The 14,271-nt window shown below is 46.2% G+C and overlaps 1 protein-coding gene and 1 non-coding gene across 2 annotated transcripts in view; both read left to right on the forward strand.

Moving 5' to 3' along the window:
- The window catches only part of LOC120381713 (zinc finger protein 420-like), a gene marked incomplete at its 3' end in the record, with an annotated part of 62,295 nt that extends 58,176 nt beyond the window's left edge, over positions 1–4,119 (forward strand). Inside the window, exon 5 of the mRNA XM_039499835.1 lies at positions 3,659–4,119. Coding sequence (XP_039355769.1) covers positions 3,659–4,119 — 461 coding nt within the window. The remainder of the gene's footprint in view (positions 1–3,658) is intronic.
- A 9,243-nt stretch (positions 4,120–13,362) lies between these two features.
- On the forward strand, positions 13,363–13,436 carry TRNAT-AGU. Its single transcript has one exon. It is a non-coding gene; the product is annotated as a tRNA-Thr (tRNA).
- Positions 13,437–14,271: the final 835 nt, after the last annotated feature.

Here is a 14,271-nt window from a genome sequence, read left to right on the forward strand (position 1 = left end):
ACATCCAGCAGTGTGCAGCGGAAGTCAAAAAAGCAAACAGGATGTTAGGAATTATTTAAAAAGGGACAGACAGTAATACAGAGAATATCTTATTGCCCTTGTATAAATCAATGGAAATAACTAATTTAGACCCCATCATTTTCTATGTATATTTGGGATTATGTTTGCCAATGGGCTGCACTATGTGTTATCCTGACATCTAGGACTGCTGAGATCCTGCATTCAATATCCCTGCCCTTCCTGTTCCCGTTCTCCACTGAACCCCACGCTTATGTTTCCAGCTTCCCCTGGACTCTGTCCTTGTATCTGGACCCATCTGTCAGCAAGAAGCAGTGCCAGGGAGACTTCGGTTTTTGGGACATGGATTTACTTTCTGTATGTTTTAGGAGACTCTTTGAAATTGAGTGTCTGTGACATTAAGCACAGTACAATCTGGACTGTTAACAGCTGTGTCCCCTCAGTTCCCCAAGCTGGGGTGCCTTTTACACTGCTCTACTGCGAGAGCAGCCACTCCTGGGCAGTTCACACGCAGTCTCCAGCATGTAACTCGCTCCCAGCTACACAGTATTGAGTGCTGCTAGTCAGTGACTCACAAATTACAGTACCCCACAGGAGAACCCCAGAAAATTCTCTGCTCCCAGACTTCCCCCAGAAATGTGCATTTTGCACTGTCCAGCACACTCCTGAACAATGGGAGCTCATATGAAATCTGTTGTTTCATCAGTGGAAAATGACATGCACCAGCCTTGTTATTCCAAATGGAGTTTCCAACACACTTTAATCCAAGCACACTGGTTAGATAAAACAATAAACCAAGACTTTTAACTACTGAAAAAAAAAATTGGAAGTGACTACAAGTAATGAGGCATAAAAGTCAGAATTGTTTATGAAAGAAACGCAAAGATAAAACACAAACTAATGTTTAACTTAACAAGCTAAAAGGGATTTAAAACAAATGTTTCTCCATCTGCTGAGATAGGCTGGTTTTCCTTTCAGCCAGGACTCCCCCTAACCTGCCCCTGCCGCCCACATTCAGTTCTTCAGGAGTTGTCATGAGCAGAGGAAAGGGGAGAGAGAGAGAGTCTCATGCATTTTCCTCACCTCTTTTTATAATTCAGTCCTTTGTACTAGAAACCACTTCAGTTCTCAGCTGAGTCATGGTGACAGGCTGTCATAGATACGAGCTTCAAGTGGTCCCTGTGATGGAATGTAAATGTCTTCTTCACACCTTCCCCCTGGTGGAGAATGGCTATTTGACCAGCTGTTTGCCTTGCTGTCTCTGAGGAACTTAGGGTTAGGGTTGCAGCTTTTTCAGTAATATCATAGCGTAAAATCTCATCACTTTCCATACAATGTTGCTACACAGTTTAACAGGAGGATATTCAGCAGATTATGTCTTTTAAAATGGTACCTCACAAGCCCTACAGTGATAAATGAAGGGGAGGGGAGGGCTCTCCCTTTTATAAACACCCAGCCAGGCAGATTGCTGTAAAATCCCTGTTGGTGCGACTTCTCTGCTTGCTTTGCCTGTAAAGGGTTAACAAGCCAACAGGTAAAAGAAAAGGAGTGGGCACCTGACCAAAAGAGCCAATGGAAAGGCTAGAACTTTTTTAAATGGGAAAGTAACTTTCCCTTTGTCTCTTGTTCTCCGGAAAAGGCGACACGGAGTAGCAATGCTGTGTAAGGCTTGAAGCAGGTATGAAAATTCATCTTCCATACCTATTTTGGCTTTTGGATCTCCTCTGCTCTATCCCAGATGTGTGTGTTTGCTTGTAAGCTTTAAGCTGAACCCCCAAGAAAGCTATTTTGGGTGCTTACAAAAATTTTCTTTTAAGATCTAGCAAAAGCCTAAGTTCCAGATGTATTGTTTTCCTTTTCAATTTTAATTGAAAAGGGTCTTTATCAGGTGACTGACTGCAGGTGCTCTAATTGGCTTCAGGTGTTCTAGTTAATCTATAGCAAACTTTCTTCCCTCTACAGGGAATAAGGCTCCCTTCTAACCCTCTCCTGCTGCCCTCTGGCCAGGCTGTATCACACTGTGTACTGAGAACTCCAAGGCTTTTCCATGTCATGTGCTGTGAAGCTTGTGTTTGGGACACAGGAATTAGAAGCCACTTGGCAAAAGGAATATAAAGGGCAGCTGCATCATCTCCATTTTGTCTTCAATTCCTCTTCCTACCTCTGGAGCAACTTTTCTACAAGCTGAAGGCTTGAACAAAGGACTGAATAATGTGGATGTGTACCAGAGAGCCTTTCAAGCCAGGAACTCACCAATACTGCTAAGAACCAGCTGTATAGATTTCTGAATGTGTCTGACTGCTTTCCCATTTAACAACTCCCTTTTTCTTTCTTTTATAATAAACCTTTAGTTTAGATGCTTTCTTGCTTATAAACCTTTAGGTTAGATGCCAATGATTGGCTGGCATCGTAGTATTTTGAGTAAGATCCAAACCTATACTGACCTGGTAATGTGGCTGACTCTGGGGTCAGAAGAACACTTTGTTTATGTGAGCAGAGTTTTTAAATAACCTCTCACTGTGCTGGACCTAGGTTCTGATTAGGAGTCAGAGAACTGGGATGCAATAAAGGGGGCCGTGTGATTTCTTTTTTCAGTTTCTCGATAACCAGTGTGGGGGATCAGATGTACAGTTGGTGACTGGTTGGTGAGTTTAACTTCCATGTTAACCACCAGTTTGGGGAGCCTCTGCTCTCCCTTTTTCAGCCTGCCCTGGTCTTGGCATTTTCAGTGAGGACTAGCCCAGACACACCGGCTCACACCAAGTATTAAAGTTAAATTAATAGAATGTTTTTTTATGACAAAGTTTTATGAAATCAACGGAACTCCTTTGTTTTCTTTCATCTGAGCAGGGTTTCCATTTTCCAAACCTGATGTGATCTCCCAGCTGGAACAAGGGGAAGAGCCGTGGGTCTCAGACTTGCAGGGTTCAGAGGGAAAACAGACCCTGAGATCTTCCTGCAGAGGTGAGGAAACATTAAACCAACTCTTGAGTGTGAAAGTGCCTGAAGGAAACATCTGGGATGCCCTACCAAGCCCTTGAGAGGTCTCTCAGTTCATTATTGTTGCCAGCAGGGGTCATATCCTCAGGGTAACTATAGCTCATGGCTTCCCGTAGATTCTAGCAGACACCAGGCAGTAGCTTCCTCCCTTCCCCCTGAGAATTTGGATGGCATTTGAAAGCCAAATTGATCCCTCCTCTCTCCTGTTTGGGGAAGAGTATCGGGGAGTTCAGTTTGTGATTTTTATTTGACCTCCCTCCAGCACTTAGGTTGTTTTGGCTTTTCACTTTTCATCCCTGTTTGATGTTTCTGTCTTTTTCACAGCAGGTGGTGCAATGGCATGTGAGAAAGAGGAGCAGAATTCTCAGCAGAAAAATGTTCAGCAAGTGGATAAGCACAGAGCATTATTGCAAAGATCAAAAAGCAATGTGTCCAGGAGTCATGAGGAGGAAAAATCCTGTGAGATTCAGCACGGACCAGAAGAGAACAAGGAAACCAGCCGGGGTGAAAATGGGTAAACGTATTTCCTCTCAGGGAACTCAGAAGGACCTCAAGGAAACCACAACAGAGCAGGAAATCATCATTGGAAAGAGAAAAAATACATGCACAGAGTGTGGAAAAAACTTATGTGACTACTCAGCCCTTCTTAATCATCAGAGAATCCACACAGGCGACTGGCCCTATGAATGCAGTGAGTGTGGGAAAACCTTCACTCAAATATCATCCCTTTCTAGACATCAGAGAATCCACACAGGGGAGAGGCCCTACGAATGCCGTGAGTGTGGGAAAACCTTCAATCGCAGATCAGCCCTTTCTGTTCATCAGAGAATCCACACGGGGGACAGGCCCTACGAATGCCGTGAGTGTGGGAAATCCTTCAATCGCAGATCAGTCCTTTCTGTTCATCAGAGAATCCACACGGGGGAAAGGCCCTATGAATGCCATGAGTGTGGGAAAACCTTCAATCGCAGATCAGACCTTTCTAAACATCAGAGAATCCACACGGGGGAAAGGCCCTATGAATGCTGTGATTGTGGGAAAAGCTTCAATCGCAGCTCAGCCCTTTCTGTTCATCAGAGAATCCACACAGGGGACAGGCCCTATGAATGCAGTGAGTGTGGGAAAAGCTTCACTCAAAGATCAGACCTTTCTAAACATCAGAGAATCCACACCAGGGGACAGGCCCTGTGAATGCCGTGAGTGTGGGAAAACCTTCACTCTCAGATCAGGCCTTTCTAAACATCAGAGAATCCACACCAGGGGAAAGGCCCTATGAATGCAGAGAATGTGGGAAAACCTCTTGGCACTCAGCCCATGTTAGCCATCAGAGAATCTGCAAGGGCAGTGAACACCATAAAACGCTCTAGGGCTATCCATTTTTTTTCTTTAATACTTTTCCTGATTCCCACATAACAACTTTTTAAATCTGTTTGAACTGTTTGCAGCACCGTTATCCCTCAGCTTGGCCAGATGAGTGGCCCATTTATGCCTTTTGTAGTTTGCCTTCTTTTGAGCTGCGCCCATTTGTCCTTTCTATCAACTCAATTATCCCACAAGTAACTGGAGTGTGCCCTTCCTGTGAGGAACCAGGGAGCGTCACATTTATACCATTCCTCCTATTGCAAAGTGATTGTTAGAGTCGCCAGTGATACAGATTGAATCCTTGCCAGTTGTTCTCACGTTGCTCTGGGTTGTGCTGAAGAGCAGTTACTTTGGGAATTTTTCATGTTATAGTTAAATAAAGAGGAGCAGGGGAAAAAAGTGTCATTTCAGTCTCTGTGACACTGGAAGGAGATGGGGTGGTTCAGAGATTCCCTCCTTCCCCATCACTCCAGAACTGTTACATTTTGGCTTCTCTGTGCAGAGTTTATCACATTCTATCCCTCCACTTCTCAAAATATCATGTGAGGAAGAGTTCTCAGCTGTCTGTGCTTGGAGATGATGCTTTGATTTCTTTCCTCCTATATCAGAGTCGCTATGCTGGAGATGAAAGTGTCAAAGACCTGGAAGGGGAATTTAAATGGATCCCAAACATAGTGTGATTATTTGGCGTTTAAATTCCAGGTTTCATCTATTGGTAAAGCTACTTCTGGCAAGAGGACTATTTTGTCCCCCATTATGGGATGCTGGGATACTTACAATTTTGTAAATAACATAACTGACTATTGAGAGAGTGCTGAGTAAAGCTGCTTTGGATGGATCAGAGGAGAATGTGATGGGTGCTGGCATTCTGAGACCCTCAAAATCCTGCCCTGGGGGCCAGACAGTTAAGCAACCAGCATCCACAACCTCTACCATGATAGCATCCTGTCTAGCGACAACTCACTTATCAATAGCTGGGGTCTGAAATCCTCATTTCTTTGTTGTTCTATCACTGTAGTCTCCACTTTCCTATTGCTTGTCTGCATAATCTCTGTCTGGTTCTGTGATTGTTTCTGTCTGCTGGATAATTAATTTGTTGGGTGTAAAGCAATTCAGGTGGTGGGGTATAACTGGTTAGATAATCATGTTACAATATGTTAGGATTGGTTAGTTACATTTCAGTAAAATGATTGGTTAAGGTATAGCTAAGCAGAACTCCAGTTTTACTGTATAGTCTGCAGTCAATCAGGAAGTAAGGGGGGGAATGGAATGGGGGTAGGGGAATTGGAGTTATGTTTTGCTAAGAGGGGAATAGGAAGAGGGAATGGGAACAGGGACATAGACAAGCCTCTGTGGTGTCAGAGCTGGGAAGGGCGATACCGAGGAAGGAAATTGGCATCATTGCTTGCTGGAAGTTTACCCCAATAAACATGGAATTGTTTGCACCTCTTGAACTGCGGGTATTGCTGCTCTCAGGTCATGCGAGAAGGACCAGGGAATGGGAGGGTGATGGGATAACCCCTCTAAGAAGTACATCTTTCAGGGTGTGAAAAACCCTGGAATCAGTATAATTAAGCTGCCCTAAGCCATGGTTAGATAGTGCTAAATGAAAGGACAGATTGTTCTGTCAATGTAGCTATTACAGGGATGGAAAACCCCTCCACTCACTGTAGCAACTGTCTACTCCACAGTGCTATAGCAGTGTCACAGCAGCATTTTAAGTGTAGAAAGCCTCAGAGTGAGACCAGGTCTGGCTCTGTGGATGCTCAGGCACTACAACAAGAGCAGTGACAATACACTGATGCTTCCGTAGTTGGCAGGATTCAAACTTGCCTGGGGAGACCCCAATGGATTTCTAGTCCATTGCCTTTACCACTCGGCCACAACTACTTGGTGTATAGGTGCTTCACTACACAATGATTCTGTTCTCACTGAATTGTCACTTCACATTGCTCAGACCAGCTCCCCCAGCACACTCCTGACTGTGCATTAGTGTAGGTGTGTCCATGGCTGAACAACAAGAGTTCCTGCCCATTTCCCTTCTGGCTGGAGCATGATTAGAGAGTGTTTGTGGATAACGACATTGCTATAGATTGTTGTTCATTCCCCACACTGACAATTCAGACCGTCCCGTTCCTCTTCGAATCTCCACCAGATCATGCCAATAGCCGGAATCAGGATTTCTCTGGGGCGCTGAAATGTTTCAGGGGGTTGGTGCATGAACTCAGCCTTGCATCCATCCCTGATGTTTCATGGACTAACAACAGCAGCGTAAAGAAAGAGCTGATCCAATATCTCACTGTCAGAGGTGAAGGTGGCCTCGTCCCATCTGCATGACCATTCCCATTGCAGGAGAGAAGGTTTCAATGGAATTGAATGCCCTGGCTCAGACAAGAGACACAGGGAGGTTTTGCTGTTCATGGACCTGTGCAAAGGAAATTGTGTCTGTGTGAAATTGAGGAGGGAAATGAAACGTCCACATGGTGGCCCAATGCCCTAAGGAATGTGGGCGATGGACTCTGGCTGGGAATGATTTCACAGGATCAATGTATTGCCCTGATTAAAAGCTATGGCTAAAAGGCAGCACTGTTGTCAGTACCTGAACCTGTGTAGGGACACCCGAGTGGGTATCAAGTCCATTGCCTTAACCAGGGGTATTCGATTATTTTATCAAGATTCAAATTTCTTGGTCAAGGCATAGTCAATGTATAGACGCCAGAGAAAATAATACACTGATGATAAGAATATAGAAATATTTTGCAGTCACTATGGGCATAACTATGATAATTGTTTTGTGTTTCACTCTTTATATATGGCACCACCTTCCTTCCCTTTAGACTTCTAGTTTACCAAGGGTAAAACTAAACATCTCTTCAGATAGCAGGGTGTGTTTGTGTTCATTCCTGCTAGCTACACAGGGATTTGATGTCGCTGCTTTCAATCCTCCGGCTCTGCCGGGATAAGTAACATTTCAGGCTGTCACTGAACTGAAGGAGGGAGATCATTTTTTGACAGGTTACGCCTCCTCTTAAAGGTGTTTGTCTGGCAGCCTTGGTTCCCAGGTCTCTCCTGAGGGAAGAAAGTTTCTGTGAAAAATACCAAAACTTTTAATAGAGCGGAGGGAAAGGCAACGGCCACATGATGAGGCCAATATGTACCGCAACATGATTCTTTTATGTGGGATGACTCTGAACACTGACTGATCTGCACTCTCTTGTGTTTGAAGAGATGTTGAGTTTTGCACTTGGGAACCTATAAGGCTGAAGCAATGTTATGGATAGTGACACTGCGATTGAAGGGTGATTTAAGGTTGTAAAAAATTGTTAAAAACACTGAGCTTAAATGTGAACTGCCTGTTATTAAAGGCTGGTTTCCCCACGTCAGTTCCATAAGCTCTGCTAGAAAGGCCCTGGGTTCTCTCCTGCCTCGGTGGGAACTCGAGGGAATCATCCCCTGCTGCCCTTGGCTCCAGGCTGATTTTTCTGGGGAGGGGGCGTGGAATTGAGTTGTTTGCTGTTGAGAAGGGAGCCAGGCCAGTTCTCAGGGAACGAGAACTCCCAGCATCTGCCCAGCCCAGCCCAGGCTGCTGCCCTGTCCCAGCCTCTGTTCCCCTGGGGGCCCTGCATGTTTGATGCTAGAGCAGGCCGGGAGCAGCAGCTGAGGCAGAGGACACCTGGGCTGGGCAGATAGGAGGGAGTTTAGCAAGTGGAAATGGTAAAACCACAGTGAATATTACCTTGGACTCGACGGCATTTCTCCATTGGTCTGTCTGCTTTGGGGCAGGGACAATGACACGTCCTGCTGCATTCATCATTTCAAAGGGTGGTTTAGGATTTTCATTCTCAGACACGGTGCACAAAGCAGGACTCAACCCAGGGTGCAAACGAAATAAGCCACTCACAGGTTCTGGCAGCCACAATGAGCGTTTGGTGCGAGAGCTCAGACCTGGCCCTGCCCCAGAGGGAGGTGGGGGGGTGTCTACAAGAGGCTTGGACCACTGATCTACCAGTGCCTAACTCCCAAACTTTCAGTAACTCTATTATCAGTGCCCGTGAGTGTAATTTAAACCATGAGAAAAACCACACTAGGCTAGACCAAAGGCCCATCTAGCTCTGAATCTTGTCCTCTGACAGTAGCCAATACCAGGTGCCCCCAAAGCCACCACTGGGAGTAGAACCCAGGATCACCTGTTAATAAGGCAGGTGCTTTAGCCAGCTAAGCCATGGTGCCTGCCTAGGTGTAAGATATAGTGTCTGCCCACACCTGACTCCCTGCCATCTCCACCAGGCCCTGACAAGCTTTCCTTGTGTTTGGATTCTGCAAAGTAGAGGAGCAGGTGACGTTTTCCTTGCAAGCTGTGTGTGTGAGTGAATCTTTGGCCAGGTCTGCACTACAAAGTTGTTTCAGCAGAAATATATTGCTCAGGTGTGTGAAGAACACACAACGCTCCCTCGGTCGGCAGCTTGGTGTGGCTGGTGTACACACTGCAATGCCACGTCTGGCGACAAAACTGCCCTGTTTTGGTGACAAAATAAAACCACTTCGATGAGAGGCCTAGAGCTTTTTGCAGCAAACTTACAGTGACAGAGTGCCAGTGTAAATGCTGCTGGTCATTAAATCACCATAACTGGCCTCCGCCAGTATCCCACAATGCCCGCCGTGAATCCACCTGCCCTGCATTCCTGCTAAAGAGGCTGGGCCCCTCCCCTTTCCTAGCTCCAGGAAATTCTGACAGCTGAGCCTGCTGCTCTGCTCCGGCAGCCAGGAGCAAATCACTGCCGTGGAATGCTGCTCTCCGGCACTGCGAACACAGAGCAGGGGGCGGGAACTTCCATACATGGGGGGGCCACCGGCATCCGAACTGTGACACCCCATGACACCCCTTCCCTCGAGGAGGCTCTTACCTTCTAAACAGGTTTTTACTGTTTTCTAGTAAAATCACTAAAAGGGAAGGAGAAAACTCGAAAGAGGTTCCTCCTGGCGCTCACGTCCGTGAACCCAAATACTCTCTTAGTCCTCAAAGAGAGGTCTGGAGAAGGAGACTTGCTGCAGCAAAGCCACAGGGGTCTCTGAGTTTTCCCTGGCCCCTCGCCCCTGTCCTGCCTGGCTGATGTCAGCATCTCTCTGTGAGGTCACCACCTCCCCACCACCTTGGACCAATAGTCTGAGGTCCTGCAAAAGGCCTTTGTGATGTCACTGCCACACCCCTCCCTTGCTGGGCTAATGTCCTGCCCCTGGCCAGGCACTTTGGAGGTTTGAGCTACTCCCTGTGGATCACCCCATTCAAGGAATGTTCGTTCTAGGCAGCAAGCCGGCTAGACAGGAAAACATCAGATGCTGCTCCCAATGCTACACTCAGTTTTTCAGAAATTAGTCGACTTTATGGCCAGAAGAGACCATTAGAGCATCTAATCTGACCCCCGGCATATCACAGGCCTCCTGTAGGACACAAGAGCTACTTTGGGGGCAAACACATTCCAGAAAGGCATCTAGTCTTCATGAAATGACATCAGGAGATGGAGAATCCACCACTTTCCTTGGTAGCTTGTTCCTGTGGTGAATCATCCTCGCTGTTGAATTTTTGTGCCTTAGTTGTAATATGAATTTGTCTCTTTTCACCTTCCAGCCACTGAGTCTTGTTATGCCTTTCTCTGCTCGATTCAAGAGCCCTTTAATACCCAATCTTTTCTCTCCATTAAGGCACTTCAACACTTCAATGAAGTCACCTTTCAATCTTCTTGTGATAAGCTAAACAGGTTGAGCTCTTTCAGTAGCTCACTAGAAGGCATTTTCCTCCAGACCTCACAACATTTGGTGGCTCTTTGCTGCCCCAGCTCCAATTTCACAACATCTTTTTCAAATGAGGACACCAAAGTTGAAGGCAGTATTCCAGTATTAGTCTCACTGATGCCGTGTCACCTCCTGTGACATTATTGACATAATCTGTAACTGTATAGATCACCGTTGCAACCGCTGTTCTATATTTGCAGCCAATATTGTAGAAAGGTGTCGTGCAATGGGTCTATGGAGAGGTTCTGATTGGTTGATTATAATGACGCTATCTCTAGATGTGTATCTTTTTTTTAGTTGACGTTATGAATATTGGCTCTATGCTGCCCGTATTTCAATCTTGTGCTCTGCTTCCGGTGTCAGTTCTGTCTAGCCTGCTTGATGGCCCATTAAGGACCATCAGCTATACATTCGCCCCACTGAGAGAAGGCAGATACGCCTTGTGACTCAGCAAGGTAGCAGGGACCTGCCTATGGAGAGAACTCTAAGGTTTTCTATGCCACGTGCTGGATAGAGTGTCCTTGGGACAAAGAAAGCAAAGACAACATGGCAAGAGACTATAAAGGCTGATGCCTCGTCTCCATCTTGTCTTCAATCCTGCTTCATACCTCTGGAGGGACTTTGCTACAAACTGAAGCTCTGTACAAAGGACTGAATGACCCATCCCAGCTTTGAATAGACTCCAGAGACTTGATTTGAACCTGCAGTTTATTCCATCACTGTTACAAGCCTGAACCAAGAACTTTGCCATTACTGTATGTGAAGGGTTCAAATCCATCTGTGTTTTGTATAACAACCTGGTCTATGGATTGTGCCAGTTCTTTTCCAGACCCAAAGTCCGGATTATGGTCAAGGACTACAGGCCTAGCAAATAGTGACCAGCTAAGAGAAAGCTGGGTAAACAGAAAGCCTTGCTTGCTAAGATAGGCCTGGTCAGCAAATTGCCAGGTGTTGGAGCTTAGAACTAAATGATTGTGTCTTATTCAGAATTGCAGACTGAACAAAGAATCCCTATTGTGTTTGTTTCTTCTCTAGGGAGACATTCTTCCCACAGATCCAACCTTGAGTTTATGAAAAGTTGGCACGTCAGTATAACATATGGCATCCTTCCACCTCCCTTCCAAGGGACCAATGCCTGCCTTAAGACACACAGAAAACAATCTTTATTGCCATATACTTTCACTCTTTCTTTGCTTTAACCCCTAGGAATGTACCTGTTGGACAATCAAAGGAGTTGCTCCATTCCTATGGATCCCAAATCAGAATTCAACATATATATTTTATACTAATAATATTTTATCAAAGTATTCATGAAATGTTAACTTGGTAACTTGAGACCATGGGTGGAGATATTATCTAATCTGTTAATCATTGGCTAATGTGCTTATCCTGTCTTGCAAAACCTGTCCCGGGGTGTGGAACTGCCTAGCCTGTCACTTTCCCCCGCCCATGGAAAATCTATATATTCTATTGTAATTAATTAATTAACAGTGTCTCTGAGCCTAATAAGCCCACTCTGCCAGCACTGTGTGTAATAAAGTCCTATTCTTGACCTGTACACGGTGTAGATTTATGTCCTTCACAGACACCTGCTGAATAAAGAGGAGATTCAGCATCCAGCTTGGCTGAATGTGTCTCCTCTCCCCACAGCTTGGTGATCTTTTGAGGAAATGGAGAAGACTGCCTTTGCCTAGCTGTACATCGCTTGCAAAAGAAACAGGTCTTTTTGTTTACAAGTGTTGAAAGGAGCCATTAGTCAAATGTGGAGACAGGAAAATGTCCCCAATTGAACTGGCATCTGTGGATGCTGAAGCCACAACACAGAGCACTAAACACTATATGAGAACGGGTGGTGTCAGAAGAGTCTCTACCAAAGCCTTTTCCCACCAGCAGGGGCCTCTCTGTGCACAGAACTCCTGGTAGCGTGATGGCTGCAGGCAGTGGAGAACTCCATTTTGGCATCTCTTTTGTGGTGAACATCTGCAGTGACTGTTTAAAGGTCTCTAGATAGTGATCTTTGTGAAGAGCTGGCTGAAGAACCTTCCTACTAACCAGGAGAGCCTGGCTTGGCCTGGCAGTTCTTCCTTGCCGAACCTAGTGTGTCTGTTGGCTCCTTTTTTTGTAGCTCTTTTCAGAAAAAGAAAAGATCTGTCAGCAGAATCCTTCTAAGTGCTTGTTCAAGACAGAGAGAGCCTTCCTTGCGGCTAAGTCTTGGTGCCATGGGGCATGCCTCACTGCTGCACCTCCTGCTGACCATCCTAGCAATTAGCTCTGGTTCACCGGTGCGCCTTCATCTAGTAGCATCTGGCCACCATCGGTTCTATCATTAGGATCCATGTTGCTCTCAGGACTTCAGTGTCCTCTTACGGTCACAGCCCTCTGGCTGTGCCCCACTCAGTTCTCTCCCCGCTGCTGGGGGGGGGGAGGGGATGTCCTCTACCCAGACACTTGCCTCAGTGGCCGGCTGCAGTCCAGGGTGTAGCCACCTGTGTCAGTGGCTACTGAGGCAAAAGGTGTGAACCTCCAACCCTGCCATCTGTTTCCCTGGACCATTTCCCAACAGACCTAGAACCTTCCTCCACCTTTGTATAGGGCCTTAGTCTGGCAGTAGTCAGCCAGGAGGTCACTCATGTACCCCTTACCCCAGCACTATGATCATGGTGCCCTCCCTGCTCCTGCCTTCCTTCATAGCAGCCAACCCTCCCTCCTCAAACTCCAAGGAGTGACTAACTCTTGCTGGGCTGAGCAGCTCTTTATATATGGGCTGCTCCAGCAAGCCTTCTCCTGATTGGCTCTCCCAATAAGCCCTTTCTTGATAGGCTGGGTTCTGCACAGCCTCTTCAAGGCTGCCTTAATCTTTCTCCTGCTTGTTTCAGGCAGACAGCCCACCACACATGGAAAGTGGCAAATGAGAAGTCTGGAGCTGAAGGAAAGGTTACCATGACTCAGAACTGAGCCGAGGTTGCTGCGACTGAAACACAGATCACTAACCATTATATGATCACAGTGACTGGTGGGAGAGGCACATCTTAGAAGCCCTCTGTCTACTCAGCTGTGGCTTTCTGTGCACAGAGAGCCAGACACCTCAAGGTCTGCAAGTCTTGAGGGAAATGGGGAACGTCTGTACTTTCAAATTTGCAGGTGTTGACTTGAACCATCAAATGAAACAGTTGCAAATACTTTCTTCAGGCAGGTACCATGGCTTAGCTGGCTAAAGCACCTGTCTAGTAAACAGGAGATCCTGGGTTCAACTCCCAGTGGTGCCTTGGTGTACGGCTTTTGTCTCCTCTGCTCACATTTTCCTGCGTCTTCCTAGGAAACAGAAGAGGCCTCCCTTGGTATCCAAGTCATTGCTTGCTAAGGAAAAGGCTTCTTTGGAGAGAAGCATTGGAAACAATCAAATCACAAACCTGGAGTTGATGAAAACACTGCTATGACTGGCATTGGCATGGCGGTTGCTTCGACTGCAATTGCTGCAACACGAGAGCCTCGCCACACATCCTTGTGATTCCCTGGAGATGTTCACACACAGATGTCATGTCACCTTCCTTTTGATTGTCATTCGATGAAAAATGGAGCGGTTGGTAGAAAAGTCCCAGAGAGTCACACCGTGGCTAAGCTGGGTGACTCACCTGCTTGGTGGAGTTAGGGATGCAGCTCCCAGTAGTGCCTTAACAAATGTGTCTGCTCTTCCCACCTTTTGGTGAATCTTTTGCGGAAACAGAGAAGACTGCCTCTGCCTTGCAAATGCAAAGGCTTGCAAAAGAAACCAGTTGTTTTTCTGACAAGTGTCAGAAGGAGGCACATAAGAAATGTGGAGACAAGGAAAAGGTCATCGTAACTCCACTTGCATCCATGGCTCTTGAGGCCAGAACGCAGAGCACTAAGCACTGTATGACCACAGCAAAATCTAAACTTTACACCTTATTACACTAGGCAGTAGTTAGGTCAAGCAATGTTCTCATCCTACTGGATGTTACCCTCCTTAATACATAGAATTCCCTAAAACCTGGATTACTGTCCTCAGATGACCTTCATTTTCTCAGGATTCCTGCTGCTTCCAGCATAGGTGGGGGAGGAGAAAGGCAAAAACATGATGCC

Source organism: Mauremys reevesii, linkage group 14 (assembly GCF_016161935.1).
Source record: "Mauremys reevesii isolate NIE-2019 linkage group 14, ASM1616193v1, whole genome shotgun sequence".
In the NCBI taxonomy this organism is placed as follows: Eukaryota; Metazoa; Chordata; order Testudines; family Geoemydidae; genus Mauremys; species Mauremys reevesii.